General features: G+C 32.7%; 2 protein-coding genes across 2 annotated transcripts; both read right to left on the bottom strand.

Moving 5' to 3' along the window:
* Positions 1-4,069: 4,069 nt before the first annotated feature.
* On the bottom strand, positions 4,070-5,073 carry LOC130641385 (uncharacterized protein DDB_G0279979-like). Its single transcript, XM_057448165.1, has 3 exons — positions 4,905-5,073; positions 4,614-4,685; positions 4,070-4,543 (listed from the first exon to the last, which is right to left on the bottom strand). Exons 1-3 carry the CDS (start codon positions 4,965-4,967, stop codon positions 4,349-4,351), a joined length of 330 nt encoding a protein of 109 aa, XP_057304148.1. The 5' UTR covers positions 4,968-5,073; the 3' UTR covers positions 4,070-4,348.
* Positions 4,906-14,872, bottom strand: LOC130641384 (nucleolar complex protein 2 homolog). The gene is made up of 16 exons (XM_057448164.1): positions 14,677-14,872; positions 14,345-14,496; positions 12,658-12,893; positions 11,373-11,587; positions 10,838-10,916; positions 9,952-10,062; positions 9,739-9,849; positions 8,728-8,916; positions 8,394-8,530; positions 8,178-8,289; positions 7,978-8,088; positions 7,781-7,882; positions 7,583-7,651; positions 7,319-7,393; positions 6,390-6,503; positions 4,906-6,000 (listed from the first exon to the last, which is right to left on the bottom strand). Exons 1-16 carry the CDS (start codon positions 14,829-14,831, stop codon positions 5,842-5,844), a joined length of 2,127 nt encoding a protein of 708 aa, XP_057304147.1. The 5' UTR covers positions 14,832-14,872; the 3' UTR covers positions 4,906-5,841.
* Positions 14,873-20,375: the final 5,503 nt, after the last annotated feature.

Below are 20,375 nucleotides of genomic sequence, written 5' to 3'. Positions count from 1 at the left end.
TCTTCTTTTTGACATTTCTGTTTTACCACTCAATTTTTACATTTTATAAGTTATTTGGAACAGAATGGTATGAAATAGACCAAAATACCTGATCTTAGTTGTTTTTAATTTACAGGCTGTGTCTGTGAAACTTTAAGGGGAACATTTGGTGGAAGACAATGGCATGACATATACTGATAGAACTGATTTTTGTTGTGTTAGATGTTATATCTGAACCTTTTTGACATTTTATGTTAATTTTGTGAGGAAGGACCATATATATATACACAGAAGAAGAATTCAATTTTACACCTTGCAAGCTTTGTTTTTCTATATTTTGTATAAATTCTTACTGGGGAGGACTCCTTGCAATATATCGAAATGACTGATCCTTCTCGATTTAAATTTGATGTGTTCTAAATCGTATATAGTTTTGGAAATTTTGTGTAAGATTTAATGGGTAGGGGCTAGATGCAATATGTCAAAAAAACTTTTTTTGTTGAATCAGAAGCACTCTCTACAACCATTCTTTTTTTTACAGTTTGTGAAGCTTTTGTGAGGAAAGAGTGTATGCAATATTATCGAAATAACTGATTTTTGTTGCAAACTGTTCTTCTTTGGCATTTTGGATTAAAATATTGTTGTAGAGGGCATATGCAGTAGATATATGTACTGAAATAGTTAAATTTTGCAAACTTTGATTTTGTCGTTACCTCTCATTTTTTACATTTTGATTAAACTTTTGTGGGAGACCGTCGGTATGCGAAGGACCAAAATAAGAGATTTTAGTATTATTTAGAATTTGTATTTTGTGTTGCAAAATTGGTGCAAAAACTGACATAAAATGAACTTATATACAGATTGATTGCTGTTGTTTAACATGACTCATTATGACTTATATATATATTTTATGAAAATTTGTGACAGAATACTATGTGAGATTTGAAATTTTTTTTACTTTATTGATGGTAAAACAGCATGCAAATTGCTAAAAGGACTTTATTAATTTTAGATTTAAACACCGTTATTTTGTTGGCATTTTGTCTAAAGTTTGGTGAGGAAGGACTGTATGCAATATATCAAATAATGTTTTATTGCATTATAATTTGTCCTTGCAAATCCCTTTTTTTACACCGTAGATAAAAAATTCTGTCAGAGGCACAATTTATTGTTTATTTTTCACATTGTGTGTCAACCTTTGGCAGGGTTTGCAATAAACTAACTGATTTTAACATATACAATGAGAGAGATTTGTGTTTGACATTGATCAGCTTTTTTGTATATATGTGGCGTTTTGAGTGATTTAAATTTTATGGGTGAGATGTATGTTGAAATGCTTTTGGAAACTTCTTTCCGAATAATTTTCGCATTTGTCAGATGGTCAGAGCAAGTAATTTTAGTAGATTTAGATTTTAAATGTCACATAAATACTGCAGTTGTTGAAAACCTTTAATTTTTTTGGTCATTCATATAATAATGCAGATGTAAGATGCGCACTGCTGTATTGTTTGTTTTTTGATGGACATATATCTGCTACATAAATTAAATGGAATACAGTGGATTCTTCCACGGGAAACAGCTAGTATTTTATATTACCTAGTAAGCTTGGTTTTCTCTACAAGATTGTGCAAATTACTTGTGCCTCTTCGTTGTGCTTCTATTTAAAGCGCAGTTATTACTGTTACACAATCACTTTCCTACAAAATTATGCTAATGTAAACCAAGCTTTAACACTTCAACAAAATATGGGACGCTTATCATACTACATCAGTACTGTAATCTGCTGCTTATAATCATAACCATTAAGGGGCAAAATCTAAAACCTTGGGGACGAGGTTAACAGTTCTCACACAAATTATTGCGTAAGCGAACATTAAAGTATATAAAGAAGAAAGATATAGATACCAGCAGATAGCCTCAGTTTGTTATTATATGACTGCAGAGTCCAACCTTGTTCCTAGGCTTTTTTGCCTTTTTTGATTAATAAGTAGCAACAAAAACACCCTGGCACAGACTAAATATTGGTCGCTCCGGAATAACAGCTCAGGGACTAAAGACGCTGGGATGTGAAGAATGTGAAAAGCAACCTCCAGACATACAACTCAGCCTACCTAAAAAGGACTAATAAATGTTGAATAAATGTTTTGATGGATTTATTCTATCGATTGAATAGAAGTTTTTGTAGGTTTAGAATGATTTACTTTTTAAAATTGGATCCTATTTTAAGAAGCAACTTCCGCCGTGAACAAATGTATGTTTTTCCATAGAATCTTTGAGATCAATCTCGTCCCTAGAGGACTTTTTCTTAGCATAGTACGCAATAAGAAGCAAAAAAGAAGCCATGGCGACAAGATTGCCTTGCAACACTCTATAAATTCCCGTTTACAAAGTAAGTCGCGGAATTTATTTTTATGAATATAGTCCAGACTTTTTTTATTTACGGGATCTAGTTCTTTATAATTTGGAATCAGCGGCCAAATTCGCAAAAAAAAAAGTCAAGCAACAATTCTGTGCGATTTCTGTGCAAAAACGTCACTCTGTTGATTTACATTCTGGACCCCAGGATTTTTTATCCCGTTATTCCCGGTGTTAAAAAGTGACAAAAACACTGTCATTGTCTGTGGATGTGACAACATTTTTGGAAGTATTGAATTGTTAAGATTTTGGCAGGATTTAGATCGAGTCAATTTTGGTCCGACTCATTTGGCTTTTTCGGCCTAAAATATAGCAAGTTTTCTACTTTGTTTGAAACATTTATTATTCCCATCCACCATCGCCATTAATGAAAATGTCATCTAGACAGTAACTGCAACAGCAGTGCGAGTTACACTTTCAATGTTATGGTTTGTTATGATTTTAGCATACATGACTCAAGAAATGTACAAAATCAAGGCCAAATGCCTTGATTTTGTACATTTCTTGAGTCATGCTAGGGTCCTGAGTACTCCTCTTTTAATATTCCTAGGGAACATAGAAAAAGTAAGACCCGATACCTTAAGTGATACGCGGCAACCGAAACTCATTACACAGGATACGGGACGCAATACCCGGAAAGTCAATTTATGTACTCCACTCTCCTGCCTGCTGTTCATGAACGGTCTTTAACTCATTAAATTTTTCTTCAAAATGATAATGCTATAGAATCGAAGAACGTTTTTTGTACATATTCAAGATGACATTTTGTTATATTTCGATTCTATTATATTAGATACATTTTTTGTCCTTCTTCATTTGAAATAAGCCACATAAGACACTCCTTGTTCACTAAAATCATAGGACTTTGCTTGGTTTGTTATCAAAAACGTACTATGCTTCGTGCTGTAAAAATATCTAAGAAGAAAAAAAAATCCTGTATCCGCCCCTCCTCTGCATTCACCAAGAGATCTCTAAACAGACAAGAACAGGTAAAAATATTACATGAGTTAAAACCCTAACAGCCCTACGCATTAAGTCCTTTAAAAAAATACGAACAAAAGTGAGTTGATCGAACGCGTACAAGTTTTCACTTCAAAACAAAAATATCAAGGTGTAGGGGTCTCGAGTTACGGGTATTGGGTCTCACTTTTGTATATGCCATACGTAAAACTGCTCAATTAAGATTTTCGTTAATGTTGCTCTCCATCCTGGTGCATCCCTCCAAAAACAACAAGGTCAAGGTGTAAGACATTGTACACACATGAAGTGTATTGACCTTTTTCAAATTATTTTCTTGAACATTGTTAGAAATTATGTTTTAGCTTTTTGGCGGTGAAGTGTTATGTTCTGCAAAATACATACGCCGTGGTAAAATCGAAAGTTGTTTTGATAAAACAAAACACGCTCAGTACTTTTTATATTTACTATTAAAATCACAAAAATACTTAAATTCTTGGTAAATATTAAAAAAAAAAAGAAATTGTGTAATTGACCTAAAAATTCTCAAATAATACACTGTTTTTCACAAATTAGACTTCATAAAGAAATCTAAAGAGCCAGGCATACCGTTCAAACTCACAGGGAAACTCTGGCTAAGCCTAAATTTAAAGGAAAACACTAAACACAAGCAAGGAGGACAGTATTGAGGTAAATAGGGACAGAAAAGGAAAAAGTATGAATTGTAATACAACTGTATTTGCATGTTTAATAAATACTGTTTTAACAACTACACGAACATAAAATGCTCTTCTGTAAATTTACTTGTTTGAATAAACGAAACAATTTTGATCAATTGAGAAAAATTGTACAAACAAACATGAAACAGTATATACATTAAACGTTGGCGAATAAAACAGCATCTGTAAATCCTCTGGTCTGCAGTTAACTTGTCCCGCAACCTGGCACGGTGTTTGATGGATGTATATTTACATTGCAAATTAAAAAAACTGTGATTTTATGCCTCTGCTTCTTGAACTGCAGCTTTGGCTGTGTCTGTTTCCTCCGTATCTAATTTCTTTTTCTTTAACGTGTCTTCTTCGGTTTCTGTAGGGGATTCTTTGCGTTTTAAAGTATCATCTTTTTCTTCATCTTCTTTGACATCACCGTTCACAGGGTTATCTTCTGTTTTCTCTTCAGTATTTTCTTCGGTCTAAAAAAATTGGAAATCTTTTGACAAAATATCAAAACAGTGTGAAACAAGTTGAAAAAACAAGTCTTACAGTCGATTCTGCTTCTTTTGTTTCTGTTTCTGTACTTTCTTTTGTTTCTTCTGTCTTTTTGGTTTCGGTTTCCTGAAAAAAGAAATAAATTTGATTTAGAGTTCTTTTAGCTTAGTAAATTTAAACAAGCTTTAATTTTATATATAGCAACAATAGCAAAGATAGTAAGAAATAAAACTGGCTGGTCGAATTTACTAGCTTCGGATAGAGCGAGAAAAACATATTCTTAGCTGGGGCTTGAAGTTTTATCGGTCAAGTAACTGTATAACACTTAAAAATATTATTAATAACCTTTTCTTTCTCAGGAGCAGCCTCGGTTTGTTCTGGTTTTTGGGTAACAGTTTCGTCAGCCATGTTCTTCTAGTTGTAGTATAGTATTAAAAAGGTAAATGAAGTCTCTAGCTAACGTCTTTCCGCTTCAGCTGCTCCGCTTCAAAAGGAAAACTTGTGTTTTGTGGCGCCAAATCTCTGACTTTAGTATATTACGTTAGCAGGGGGTAGCACAAAATAGTTCACTAATTGTAAAAGCTGGCTAAAAGTTTGCTTACTACCCCCGGCTATGGCAAAAGATTAAATGGTAATTCATAAAGTTGATTGGTTGGCTTTTCAATGCTAACCTGTTCGAACGATTCATTGGTTCAATGAAATCACGTGGAAATGTGTAGCGAGAATCGTCACAAACCACGTGGTTTGTACATTATGAATGAATGAGTAGTTCAGGCTTCCTTATTTGATTCATTCTTATGCCAAGTTTTTTTGTCTCTTTGTACCGCAAAACATCTATTTCCTCGATTGTCGACTTGTACAGTTATTTTAATTCTAGGCAAACAATATTTCAGATATACCATCTTTATCATTATGTCAATTTTGATACTGGGAAGAAAACAGGGCTTACTTTGTTGTCGTTTCCAGTCTCCTCTCTTTGTAGCGAGTATTTAAAATAAGCGTATTTGACGTGAAAACAGTACGCTTTACTTGAAAACATTAACCGTTAACGTTAACAATTTCTTATGTAAGTGTTTTTTTAACAACAATGATAACAAAAAATTATTTTCATAAAAATGTGATTTAATTTTCTTCGTTTGTCAAGCAATAAAATTACATTCACAAATGATTTTAATGACAACAGCAATTTTCTCGTTTCCACAGAGGAAACAGTGAAGTGCCGACAGCAATGAGTGTTTTGATAAGATCATGACGTCATTATTGTCTCGTTTACTACCTCTCCTTACTCTGTATCGCTTTCTTCGTCTGTAAACATAAAGTCCTCAATAATGTCATCTTCGTGCGAAACTTGTGCGCCTTCGTTTGTTTTCCTTTTCTTAGTTTTTACTTTTTTATCATTATTTTCATTAATGCCTTTCTTTTTCTTTCTTTTCGCAGGCACCTAAACATAAAGGAGGTCTTTAAAACCAGAGTTTTGTCGGTAAAAACCAAAAGGCCAAAAAGTGTCTAAGTTAGATGACCGAAATAACACCCGTTTAAACAAACAGCACTCCACAATAAACGCCTCCTTTTCAATTAAGGCTAGAAGTAGAAAAAATGACAGACTACTTGTTTGTGAGACATTGAGATGAATCACCACATAACTTACAAACTTATATGCAAAACATTTCTTTAAAAATAAAAACATCAGCTCTATAAGTCTCGCAAACTCACTCCTCCCTCACTCTCCTATATCAACCAAATTCCGACATTCTTATACTTGTCGCTGGTATTTTACTAACGCCACGTTTTGTGTCGTTATTTACGGTATATAAGTAAAAACCAACTAACCACTTTCTTCTCAACTTGCTCATTTTTTTCAGATATATTCCTCATTTTCTGCCAAGTATCGTAAAAATCAGCAAGGCCATTTTTTTGCTCTTTTTGTTTGGCTTCCCATGCTCTCTAAATGTTAAACAAACAAAAAGATCAATAACAGATTTTGTGGTACATGCTGTTTCAGAAAATCCATATTTCTAAAAAACCACGTCGACGTGTTTAAAAACTAGCTTTTTATCAGTTCTTTCTATTAAAAGTTTCGATTACCGACTTTTCAGTTCTCATAAAGCTTCAACAGAGCCGTAGTCATTTTTTTATTGTAGGGGCGAAATTATAAACTCATAAACCTTTCTTTCATTTTAAGTGACAATGGAGGCCTCACTACGATTGGAGCTTACTTAGCAAAAATTTTTGAAATTTCAATGCCAGATAGATGAAATCGCCCTTTAAAATTATTTATTTCGCCTGAACTTAGCATCAAAAACAAACTGAAGGAGAACTTAAAAAATCCAGTTAAATTAGACTTTTTTTTACTGAAGTAACAACAACAAAATATAAATTTACACTCGATAAACCCAACGCATGCAACCCTTAAAGTAAAAAATATTTAGTGTTTGTACAAACATGAACCAAGCAGCCATAGGGGCTGTCTCGCTGATATTTTCTTCATTATATACCATATTTTCCCTGTTGCCCATTCCGTGTTTTTTGACTACACCTAGAGTCAAGAATTGGTATCAATAAGACTCACCTATTCGAATCCCTATATCAGTTGACATTGGACGTATCAGTTGTATATCAATTGTATACAAGCTTTTTTATTAATTCTTTCGATTTTTTCAGATATTTCAAGCTTTTCCGTTATTTTTTTGAAAGCATGTAAATTCACTTTTTTATATACAAAATCAAGAAAAAAAGTGTGAATAAAAATGGACCCTTACCACTTCTTCAACATCTTTAGGTGAGAAAGCTACTTTCGAACGCTCTTTCGTCACATGAACTGAATGAGTTTGAAGCTATAAAAGTGGGAGAAAAAATTAACCTTGTCCCGCATTTTGGTAAATTTCTTTTCACCTTACTTTTAAGCCAACCTTTTCAAACTATCATATTAAGCATGTTGTTCTATACTTTCTCAAAGAAAGAGGGAACTCATTCGATTTTAGTAAAAAAAGGCAATATCCTTTAGAACCATGTTTAATACGTACCTTATCAATTAACACTTTGACATCTTTAGTGAGTTTAAACACTTTCGTGACCTTGGCCAGGTGCTTCAACTAATTAAAAAACAAAGCCGTAGAACAATTACTTAAATTAAATCGCGTGCGTTGTTTTAAACCAATTAAGGTTAACATCGTTGTTGTGCAAAACCAAAAACAGCAAAGATAAAAAATATTGCTTCTTACCCTGCGACAAACTGGAAACACTAGTTCAGGAAATGCGATAGAGTTGGCAAGGTTTACATAATGCTCCATCAAGGCTTCAAATGCCATGTCAATGGTCACATCCTGACAAAAAATAAATGAAAATAAAAAACACTTTGTACCCTGGGATCACAATCCAGTGTGGTTGTTGTTTCATTAGTAATTTTTTGTGTTCTTACCTGAAAACCCTTGGTTTGTAATTGTGTTTTTGAAAGTTTGAGAACTCCAGTAATCTCTGGTGGTTTTTCGGAAGATTTCGGTTTCTTTTGAAACTCTTTAGATTCAACAACCTGAAATTGAATTTCTACAGTTCCTCACACTTCCTTTCACAAAAAAATTGATTACAAACGACGGGGAGTCAGAAGCTCTCATAATATACCTCTAAAACTAAGGAAGCGATTGGAATGTAAACACCAGTCTTCTTGGATAATTCATTAAGCGATTTGATACACTGAAAACGCAGTGGAAAATATCGCGCTGCTGGTATCAGCCTAAGTAAAAAAAAGTTTCAATTTTATTATTGGTACTTTTCGAACTAGTAGCCACACTCCAAAAACCCACCAGACGAAAAAAAACCATCCGCAAAGCACACTACCTGATTACACCCAGGGTTATTTGCACAACTGGATAAATAAGAGGCTTTAAAACTTCACCATTTAATTCACTTAAAACTTGTGCCCATAACTGTAAACAACTAATGAACTGCCAATTGTACACTGATTGATGTGCATCCTGTAAAAACAAAATTGAGACTACGTATTACACATGATCCTAGTGTAAAATGGCTTCCATACCAAAGTTGACATCATTTTATTAAATGTGAAATAATAGGAATATTAATAAGATAAAAATTATTGCTACAGGAAAATCAACGGAAAGGGCTTTGGTGAAAAAAATCAATAAAAAAAGCATGTCAGCACACAAATTACCTTTTTCTTCACCATAATAGCATTTCTCAAGTGAATGGCCAGCTGACGAATGTAAACAAAAGCATGACGGTACGTGGCGGTTTCATTCAAAGAGAATATCTCCACAAGAGAGTTTCGCATAAACATTAACGTTGGTTTTGTTGCCATGTTGACGAATTTAGAGTTGCGAACAAAGGAGAGATATAGTTTCTGAAAAATAGAACACGTGTAAGTCTAGCACAAAAAACAAACATTTTTTAATCCAACTTATGTTCCACAAAATAGGAATAATATTTCACGCATAGTTTAGCAGATTTTAAACATTTCAGTGGATCCATTTTTGAAAATAATAAATATAGGATAACCTGCAATAGCAGAAATTTAGTTTCTGCTTTTGTTTTCTTCTTCAAGCGTTCTTACAAAACTATATCATACAGTTTATGACATCATAATTTATGCAGCATAATTAAATCTAAATTTTTTTGTGAATATCTTGAGAACGAAAAGAGTTTTTTGATAATTTGAAAAAGACTTGGGTTCCCTATAATATAGTAAATGCGCAAATTTACGCTGTAAAATTTTCTATTTACTTGCATTGCACCAAAAACATACAGTTTATGATATCATAATTCATGCAGCATAATTAAATCTAAAATTCTTTTGTGAATATCTTGAGAACGAAAAGAGTTTTTTAAAAATTTGAAGAAGACTAAAATTAAGCTCTAGTTTTTTTTACACATGTACTGTCAAATCTCTGTTTGTATTCATTGAAATGAAAATTATAACTACAATGTTCCGTTTATCTATCTGGTTATTTCATCAAAATTTACCACTTATCAAAATTTAAAAACCCCAATAAAAATAATATCTGGTTATCAACCGATTTTTTATTTTCAATTTAATAATCTTATATGACAACATTTTCTTACTTTTACTCCTTAACTTATCGAGGGTTTCTAGGTCTCTGGCCACAAACATTTCTATGATTGGCTTATAAAAATCTGCTAATCTCAAATTGATAAGAATACTAACCTTCATTGCATACTCAAACAAGGTTGGGACTAACATCGAAAGCTTTCTGATACAAAGGAAAGCTAGCACTCGAACATGTTCATCTCCAGAAGACCACATTCGCACTAACCGCTAAAATCAATGAACTTGTTTTACAGACAACCATCCACAGACTTTAAAAATTTGCTATATTCTAAAAAATGTTTTTAGGTGTAGTTTAAAAATAAAGTGTACCTTTAGTAGCATCTTTGTAATTTTTGGAAAGCATGCGTAATATGGACAGAGTAACTGGCAATGTCGAAGGGTAATTGTCAGAATGGTAGGATCAGTGAGCTGACGCAGTAACTGAAGTAAAAACAAATTTATTTTTTAGCAATACGAAATATAAAGTTAAAGTCACATTTATAAAACTCTTGTTTGCAGCCACCTAGGTAAAGGATTTCATGCTATGCTTTACTTTCACTGTTTTGTGCAATAATATAAGCTATTTAGATCATCCTCAAAAGATGTTTTGCCTTCTTTTTATAACTATGTGGTCTGATCTCTATACCCGCTGTCTGTTTATTTGCACCCATAACAAGGTCATGCTAAACAAGGCACAAACTAAAAATAACAAACTCAAAATAACAAATGCCATATATTTTTATTGATTTTACTACAACAGGTGAATCCCCCTGAAATTTCTATGGGCAAAAGACTAGTCTATATTATATAATGTTCATGTCACGACCTAAAAGATGGTAGCTGGAAGTAACAACAGCACATTTCTACTTTCCCTATAAAAATTGTTAGCACATGCAAACTCTTACAGTTGCAAAATCGAACTCTGTGTATATCTTTACATACAAGAAAATACGAAAGCTTTCTGATAAAATATGGATGAGATCAATTATTCAGGCCAAGTTAGTGTCCACCACATGTTTAATGAATGATAGGAAAAAGTAGATAGCTAATTTTTTAATGTGAGCCAATGTGAGTTTGAAAATACAATGATTATGTTGCCATTTGGTTTGCAATTGCTAAATCCAGAGAAGTTAAAAAACTAGGTCTGACTGGATTCTTTACAAACTTGACAAATCATTGATTTATTTTCTAACCGAAATTAAAATTAAGATTTAACCTGCAAAATATCCATAAGATATTGTTTAACTTGCATTTTTACATTCATCCACTGTTTACCAGATGATGGCAAATGTGTTCTAAAATGAAAAAAAATAATGATTAAAATTTCAACTGGTCACCTAAAAAAGTTGGAAGTTATAGTTTATTCTGATTACTTTAAAGGAAGAAACATTCATGATTTTGTGATTGTTGGCCAAAACCTTTTAATACATCCAAATGTTTTTATTGTTACTACCACTCTATGATCAATTATTGTTTTAAGACCTCTTTGAACAAATAATAATTAACACCGATTATGACTCACGAAAGTAATTCCAGTAAAATATTTTACAAAATAACTTCTTTCGATTTACCCATTTTTTTCACTTAACATCAAAGTGTCTTCTGTTGAAGTCCTTCCCTTAAATAATATGCAGTGATAATTTTTTTTCATAAAAAGCTACTTACATTGGGTTTATGCTTATGCTTGTATAGATACATTTTCGATTTTAATATTACTGCCATAAGATTTAACACTATAGAAAAATACATACTTCTTAACTTTCTTCTCTTTGACATAGGCAAGATATTTTTCAAGCACATCCACAGAATATTTAAAACACAATGCGACAATACTATTAAATAAGGTTCCACCATGAACAACATATTTACTCTTTTTTTTCAATTTCTCATCATCTTCAGGAGATAATTGTTCCACTGATGCATGAAAGGCATTGAAAACACATTTTAAAGTTTTTACAGAATCTTTCTAAAAATTAAAAGTTTGACATAATCATAAATGTTTTACATGGTACCTTATGTAAAAGGTTTGCATTTTTTAAAGGCAATAAGAATGCCACATTTTATTTTAAAAGAATAACAACATAATTTTGCTCTAGGAAAACACAAGAAATCAATGGCACTTTAGGAAGATAATAGTTTTAATGTAAAAAAAGACACAGTGTTCATATGTGTGAGTGTGTGGGAAATACTAAGTAACAGAAAAACTAAGTGAGAACAACTTATTTTATTTTATAATGATGTTGTAAATAGTACAACAAACTAGTAGCATAAAATTTAACTAATAGGGGCTTGGTAGTAAGGCTCAATGTCTTATACTTTCTCTTGAAAACACATATTAACAGCCCTGTGCATCCAAATTACTGAAAGTAGGCATAAAAGCGCTGATTCTCGGTGGCCATGGCAAAATTTTGCCAAACTACTATGAACTGAGGTTGGCAAAGCTGATTTAGAGGCATTTCAGTGGTTTGGCACATTAAATTCTCCTTACTCCGGGGATTTAAATGTATCTTTTGCAGAGGTGTTATACTTCCAATTCATTGACAACTTTGACTTTTATTTCCCTTAGAGTGGCAAAGTCAATTTTTCAAGATCTGAAATAACTGAAGATGCGAATTCTACGAAACAGGATAAAATGGAGTGAAGGAGGTATTAAAAACTTATTTTTTTCTCACCTTTTTACGAAATTTTTTTTCCACATTCTTTAAGGGCAACATAAAAAAATGTCCTTGAATCAATTTTGCTAGGCTTTTAGGTAACAAATTTACAGGGCTAAAGTTTTTATTCAGTTTATTGTGAACTCAACACACACAAAAATTCTTTAAGCACACTATTATTTTGTGATATTTAAACATTGCTGTATTTTGTTTTTAAGATTACTTTTGCCCCATTTCAAGTAAAAGGAAATTAAATAAATTAAATAATATTGAGGTGTGGGACCCGAAGACTGCAGCAAGGTGACCACTTTGTTGCAAAATGTAAATTTTTAACCTGATCCCTGAAATACTTTCCTTAATTTTTTAGGAATATTTAGCTTACCTGTAAACTTTCTTTCCATTTTTTAATTATCTCCATGTCCACTACCTTTCCACTTTGTGTTAGCTCTTCTTCTTCTTTGTCTTCTTCATTTTGTTCTTCATCATCATCATCTTCTATTGATCCCATTGATTCATTTCCATTCTCCTCGTCATCACTATCACTGTCATCAAAACTTGGATCATCATCAATTTTGTCATCATCATTTTTGTCAGCATCATCATCAACTTCTGTCTGATCTAAACAAAATATTTTAAATAAAATATAACTTGGATACTAAATCTGACATACTGAAGTGCCATGCTGAAATTATCTTCTTACTTGATAAACCAAAAACAGCCCTGTGAATTCACAATAGCATTACCATTGGCATAATAGAAAAAGTAACACACATCCAGAGACCATTCAAAGTAATGTTAGTTAGGTTGTGTGGTAAAGGTTGAAAAAGGTTCAGAGAGTTACTTTTTCTGTTGACTAGCACAGTTTTAAGGCATATTATACCCTTTTGAAAAGGAATGATATGTGAGAATTGATGGTGATAAAACAAAAAATGTCACCCAGATGATACGATTGAAATTTTTGAGGCATTCGGAGACAATGGAGGAGAATGATTTAGTAACTTGATAACAAGGACATATTTAATTCACAGTCTGGTTCCGATTAGAATAAGTTTGCATAATGGACATATATCAAACATGAGCATAAATAACAAAACAATGAAATTCTTAGACAAACATAAAAATTTTATTTATGGTTAATTTGGGGTAGTTAAGGCATGTTTCAACAATTGATTTTTTTTTAAAATCCAAAATATTCACTTCTAGCATTTATTGATATCAAAAGATCAAAGAAATCTAAAGAACAGAACTGGACATAACAGTGCTTAAAATAAAAAAAATGATTTTCTGCGTCACTGTGACTGTGGAGATTTTAAATAAGAATTTCAATTTTTTAGCATTCAAAAAAAAAAAAAAAAAAAAACGGTAGAGTGTGGTACAAGTCTTTAATTAAAATTTGCAACTGCAAATGTATTAAAGATAAAAAATTATTACATCATAACATAAACACTTTATTAAAAGTTTGTATCTACAATTTTTAAGGCATAAAATATTTTGCCATGATTTCATGGCAAAATATTTTATATGTGTGTAGCCCTAACCGATTGGAAATAAGAACCATTCTGCCTTACCTCCCTGCTGTGTATCCCTTCCTTGCCAACATGCATTTTCACACTTTTGGAATAAAATTAGCAATACAAACAATAGATAGAAAAGAAGATTTGAAAATTATATATAAATTTTTTATTCTTTTAATCGTTAATCTATTGAAACAGAATTGTATTATTATTACACAATTTTTTAGATAATTTAAAAGTTAGATACACATCTTCCATTTTTGTTTACAATTACTTAAATGTTTTGTGCCACCACTTGTTCTCTTAGATGTTTGAGCAAGTCAAATTTGATTCAAGAAACCATACACAAGTTAATCTTGGTTAAAATCTTTTTTTATTTTTGGACATTTTTCTATATTCATTTTTAAAATGATACATTACAAAATGATCCCAATAAAAAGTCATGATTTTAGTTATGAATAATGTTGACAATTTTGATGCAACTTAAGTTAATTACAAGGCCTTACAGTATCTTTGAAATATTAATAACAAAAATTAAAGTACAAAAAAGTTAACCTTCATTATTTTTGTTACTGTCATCATCAGAACCAGAAAAGTCAAGAAGTTGTTCATCATTTTCTTGGAGAAACTTGTAAAACTCTGGATCTTTATCCTTTAAGCGATCAATTTGCTTTTTGTGTACACTTGATTCAGATGTTACAGCCTTTCTAAATTAGGTAAAAAAACTTCCTACAATTACGTATTATACAAACATTTAAATCGAACTTAAAAAACTATATAGGTACAATTTTATTACATCAATGTTTTAAGAAACCATCAAACATATGTTGTGCTTTTGTTTTTATTTGATGTACACATTTTATAAATGGCAGCAGTGTTCTACATACTTCTTTGGATTTTTTGTTTTCTTGTTTGATCTCAACTTTACATGTTTTTCTTCCTCCTCATTGTCACTTCCTTTTTCTTCATCAGTATCAAGACCATACCTCATAAACTCCTCAGCTGACATATCCCCTATATTTTTCTTTTGCTTCATTTTCATACTATTGACTATAAGACAGTGAAGTAGTGAATCTACTTAAATCTAAGTGTAAGAAAACTTGGGTAAAAAACATGCAAGTTCACAATCTCATTGTTCAATTTAAAATGCACAATTTAAAAAGATTAGTGTGAATGCCAACAGCAAATAATCATAATGTGAGATACATTTCACCTGATTTGCGTCAGCAATATTTTTTTGTGGTGAATTTTTCTAGCTGGCAAAAACTTTTGCCATTCACCTTGTATTGGGGCTAGACTTCTCAGAAATTCAATGTATTGATCTCCTAAGATGATGACAAATGAAAATGGAGTACAAGTCTCATTGGCATATCTTACTAATGGTGAACTTCATTAAGTTAATAGTTCACTGGCTTTTTATGTTTAGAGCTGAACTAATTAGGTTGGGGCATCATTGCGTTGTATATCGCAGAAGTCGCAGGTGACATGTTTCGAAAATGCTTGTCACAGGCACAGTAAAACATGAAGGAAAACTGAACAGGAGACTCAAATGTTAAAGTCTTTGCAGAACGGATCTCCTCACAAAACCAAGGGCAGGGCTGACTTATTGCCTGCTGTGTCGTGTAGGAAAAAAGTGTCGCACACACACAAGTCGACACTATTTGTTAGGGTTCAAACGGATACGAATTTAATGCCACAAACGATAGGTTTTAATCCATAAACGCTAAATAAAATACAAAACTTTAGTTAAAAAAATACAAAAAGAGCAAATAATAAAAGATAGCAAACAAGAACGCACGAACAAAATAGATATAGAAACATAAAAACAAAACAAAATATCTTACTAAACCACTTTCACAAACCACCACCAAACAACATCACACACAAGCAATACACACATACTAAGTAAAAACACACACATGAATCCACTACATGCTAAAAATGTAAAACGCAACAAATTAATAATGCAAAAAACAAAAGAACTTTACGAGTAACACAATGGTCCGTTAACAGACATAAGAAGAGAGGAACAAGACAGCAATAACATACATTAAAATACTAACATGTAACATAAAGTTAATGACGTGAAACATTTAACATAAAACTTAAGGCTATGAACACACAACAGAAATAAAACTATACACACACTGCAATATAAACACGATCTTAAGGGATGCCTAGAAGCTGGCATTGCTGTGCCTCAGCAGCAGCAACAATGATATGCAATTTTTTCGATTATTATCGAGAATCGAATGGCACCATGGAAATTCTGTAGCTTGATTGATTTTAGTTAGTGATAAATTGAGTGCAATTAGTGGGAGTAGCTCAAACAATACCACAATTGTTGTTTTTTAAAAATTTCACAACAAAATTACATTGGCAAAAAAATTGCCGACGCAACTACGCTATCTTCATACTTTATGTCGGCAATTACTTCAGCAGTGCCAAATGCCAATGCAAATTTTAAGGGCTGTGCCTATCCATTGCTGTTAACACATTGTCATGTGACATAGTTCTTTGCTCATCTTCAGATAGGGTAAAACATGGACTTTTCCCGGCAAAACCTCACAATAGAAACCTTAAAGGCGCGTAATCACCCTGTAGGCAATTTTTTTAGAGGTACTTATCATACGATAATAAACGCACAGCGAAATCGATTACATAGTTGCTGGATTCATGCCATTACAGAAAAAATAATGAATGAGAGGGAGAGTATCCGTAGCTGTGTTTCCATCGTAATGCTTTTATAAATGTATCCACAAAATTCCGAACACGATAAATCAATCGACGTTTCTGTGTTATTCTTTATTATTTAAACATTTAAACTTACTGAAATCAGACTTCTTTGCAACACTGCCCACTTGTTGTTGTTGTTTCTGAAGACAGCTTCGTCTCGCTCTTCTTTTTGATTATTTTCTTTTGTTCAAACAGTTAGTCGTTTCCTTATGGAGACAGTATCAGGTCTAGACAATTAGAATATCTAAATTTTCAGAATTTCCCCTTTCATTCTCAAAATTTAATTATCTCCATAGTGCTTCAACTATCTTCAACTATCACAATGAGCATTCTCCCCCGTTGGGTATTTTGGCTTCTAATATGCAGTAATCCCGGTCATGCTAATAAAAAAGAAAGAGCGTGATAAGCATTAATTATCATAATTAATAACCACGAGGCAATGCTGTGATTTCTTCTTTCTGTTTTGTCCAAAAACAATGACGAATAGAATAGAGGAAAATTAAATCTAAGTGGAGAAAGTGATACGGATGTTTTTACGCTGGGCCACTTTTTTAAACAGAACCAAAATTTCTTTCCAATTTTTGAGCAAAGATAAAACAAGCCAAAAAGAACACCAGCATGGTGAAACGGAGCATACCATATTGGCGATTTTATCGAACTCCATCTCAGAGCTCATTTAAAGTTAAGGCCGTTTGTTTACCTACGGTTTCACACGAACATTTTGCAACGGCCCGGTTATTAGACAAGAATAAGAGATCAACAAGATCGTTAAATATTGTGGCTGGAAAAAACAATAATAAATTCAAGATACTAAAGTACCATTATTTCCATTTCTAGTGTACGTTTTACATCCTCAAATTTTCAGGAAAGTCATAACTCCGTCTGAACTTTGAAATAAATAAATAAAATGTATATGTTAATTTTTTTCAATAAGGGCGATTACGCGCCTTTAAAGGGATCCTAACATATATACATTTACATTCGAAATTTCTCATGAAAACCTTTCAGGTAAGTCCAACTTGTAAAAGTGCTTCAGGACCATCTTAATCAAAAATCACTTAAAAATACAGCCAATACACCTTTACGATAATTCAATTGTACATGCGTTCCTACGGCTCCCTATCGTTTTACAATTTTAGAAAAAAGGAGGTAAAAAACGTGTTTTTATGACAGTTTGTTAGAGACGAAAGCGTGTTCTTCAGTTTTTTAACTTCCGTCGTATCAATTTCTTTCAAATTGTCTGGAAACGGTAAAAATAATAAGATACAATTTACATGTACTTTTCATTAAAAACAAAACGCGGCAAGAAAAGTTATCACGAAAGAACGTGTTTTCTCCTTAATAAACTCTTATAAAACTGTGATGTTTACCTCCTCCGATCAAAAAATAAGCTGCGATGGAGTGTTAGTTTTCCCGAATTATCGTAAAGGTGTATTGGCAAAGATTAACCAACATATTTGAATCCAAAAAAGAAAGAGATCCTTGAATCAACCTATCTTGAATTTATGCAGGTTGTTAAATGCGATGCTTACAGCAAGCTCACACCAGTTCATAATAACAGCTGTAAGAAAAATAATCTGTATATTGGCTAATGATTGACTTATTACATGGAAACATGTCTGTGGGGAGTGAAACCTTTAACTCTTAAACAACACTCATATTATGGATGAGTGACAATCTTAAAACTTCTCAAATGGAGATCATAGTATGGTGGAAAGTACAAAAGCAACCAGAATTTTTTTGGTACACAACTGCAATTATGGTAGCTAAACACAAAAAAAGAGGGACGACTGTAATTTTCCAAATTTAGCTAGCGAATTTATAAAATAATTTATATCTGGGAAGACTAATTTTTTCATTATGGTGTTAGCTATAATATATATATTTCTTTCCACTGAACAAAACAATTGTTTGATTCCTGTAAACATGGGGTACTGTACATTGACTTCTACTACACACTAAAAAAAGACCATGTCATGTTGGCCAAACAGATCCAGAAACCACTATAAGAGTAAATGTTATAGGAAAACAAGGCTATTATATTTGCTCCATTTAAAAAAATAACTGCTAGCCAGCTATGTTTGCTAGGTAGGACAGGTTCTTTTTTTCCTTTCTTTTAGCTCCAGGCCATGCACGTGGAGCAGATTATCTGTGATAACAACAACTCCGCCATTTTAGCCATATTTTGATTTTTTGTCGGGTTTAGGTTATGTTCACACGTTGCGGGTATGTTTCGGAACGATTTTTCATATTGGATGGGCCTTGCGCGACACGGTTTCGAAGCCATCTGCTATGAAAATCAAAGATTTAGTGTCGCTTCAAAAAGGGAAATGATTCTGGTCCTGTCTTTTTCGAAAAACATGTTTACACCTCGTTCCGGAACAAAACGATTCCTGAATGAAACCTATCCGAACTGTATGAGCATGGCCTTAATTTTTTTTCAATGGTCGATCTGTTCTGCCCAATCTTAAGACGCTGCCCAATCTTTGAACATAAAATTGCAGGGCGTCACAAGATTGGGCAAAAGACCATGTTAGGCCCATCCTTGGCGCCCTTTAGATTTTAAAGAAGGGATGTACCACACAAGCTCTGTTTTTTGCAAGTCCCAACAAACATTCTCAGGCACATTAGAAGATCATATTTTGGGTACTGTTGAATTGACCCGGCCAGTTTTTGGACACAGTAGAGTGAAAATCGTAGCTAGCTAGCTAGGTAGCTGGTAGAGCATGTGTTATACATTATTACAAGCTCGTGAGCTTGTATTAAAACGCAAATGTGTCCTACAAGAATGGAAATTTTTGCCTCTCTGAGCACCGACACGGGAGTCGTCGTGTGTTCGAATCTCATCTTGGTAACTATTTTTACTTTTTTTTTCTTTTTTCTTTTTTAAAAAGATAAGACAAGTGTTTAAAACACTTGTTTAACTAACTAGTAAAGAAAGGTGTTTCCACCAAACTTTTTAAAAGTGAATGTAGGCAGAATTAACTGAATTAATGAATTTCGCAAATTTTGGGGTTTGTGGGTTTGTGGTCTTTCCTCTTCCTGTCAGTCGGTTCACCCAAGACGGACCCATCTCACAAATCAATTTTGAAAAATAAGTGTGTAACAAATATTATTGCGTATCTGAATAGTAAAATATGTCGTGTCTAACTTCGTAACAAAAATCCCAATTTGATAGACAGCTTTTTGTAAACTTTATTCGCGAGGTTGTTTGCGTATATCATACGTCTTGTATTTTATATATAGTTTATATTTATGAAGAATCAGAAAAATCGTATTCAACCATATTATTAGTTGGCTAGCTGTTAATTTCATTGGATGAGATGTTTAGCCAGCTAGCGAGCTGTAGCCAGCTAGCTAATATCATAGTCTATAGAAGAAAAACCTTATAGACTATGCTAATATGGTTGAGTAGTTTCAATTTTTTATACATAAAATACATGGTATATATAAATTTTTGGCCTTTTGATTTTCCAAGAAAAGTTTCAATTTAAAGTTCCTATTAAGAGGTAAAATTCTAAAAAATTATTGTTCTGTTTGTCTTCCACAATTGTTCTAAGGGCTTTTCGAGGGCTCCAGGGCTTTTCGATAAACTTGATGGTGGAATATGGGTCCAGATAGCGGAGAAATTCAATATGTCAAATTGATAAGTCAATTTGTCCAATTGACATTCAATTCATCAAATTAAAATGTCTATTCCCACATAATCAGTCGTCAAATTGGAAGTTAAGATAACAGATCTCTCGCTCATTTGGGTAAATACGGCAAGAAAAAGCGACGGTGAAATATGTCACAGAAAACTAGCATGGGTACGAGGAAACATAAATGCAGTGAAAACAACAACAAAAAA

The sequence above is a fragment of the Hydractinia symbiolongicarpus genome, chromosome 4, assembly GCF_029227915.1.
Source record: "Hydractinia symbiolongicarpus strain clone_291-10 chromosome 4, HSymV2.1, whole genome shotgun sequence".
In the NCBI taxonomy this organism is placed as follows: domain Eukaryota; kingdom Metazoa; phylum Cnidaria; class Hydrozoa; order Anthoathecata; family Hydractiniidae; genus Hydractinia; species Hydractinia symbiolongicarpus.
This window is presented reverse-complemented; position numbering and strand designations above follow the sequence as displayed.

Excerpts from the sequence above, each read along its gene's own strand:
- LOC130641385 (XM_057448165.1), bottom strand. The coding sequence starts at position 4,967 with ATGGCTGACGAAACTGTTACCCAAAAACCAGAACAAACCGAGGCTGCT. Across the intron at positions 4,686-4,904 it reads CTGCTCCTGAGAAAGAAAAG|GAAACCGAAACCAAAAAGAC; the intron begins GTTATTAATAAT and ends TTCTTTTTTCAG. Across the intron at positions 4,544-4,613 it reads CAAAAGAAGCAGAATCGACT|ACCGAAGAAAATACTGAAGA; the intron begins GTAAGACTTGTT and ends CAATTTTTTTAG.
- LOC130641384 (XM_057448164.1), bottom strand. The coding sequence starts at position 14,831 with ATGAAAATGAAGCAAAAGAAAAATATAGGGGATATGTCAGCTGAGGAG. Across the intron at positions 10,063-10,837 it reads ATCTTATGGATATTTTGCAG|TTACTGCGTCAGCTCACTGA; the intron begins GTTAAATCTTAA and ends TTTTTACTTCAG. Across the intron at positions 8,290-8,393 it reads ATAACCCTGGGTGTAATCAG|GCTGATACCAGCAGCGCGAT; the intron begins GTAGTGTGCTTT and ends TTTTTTACTTAG.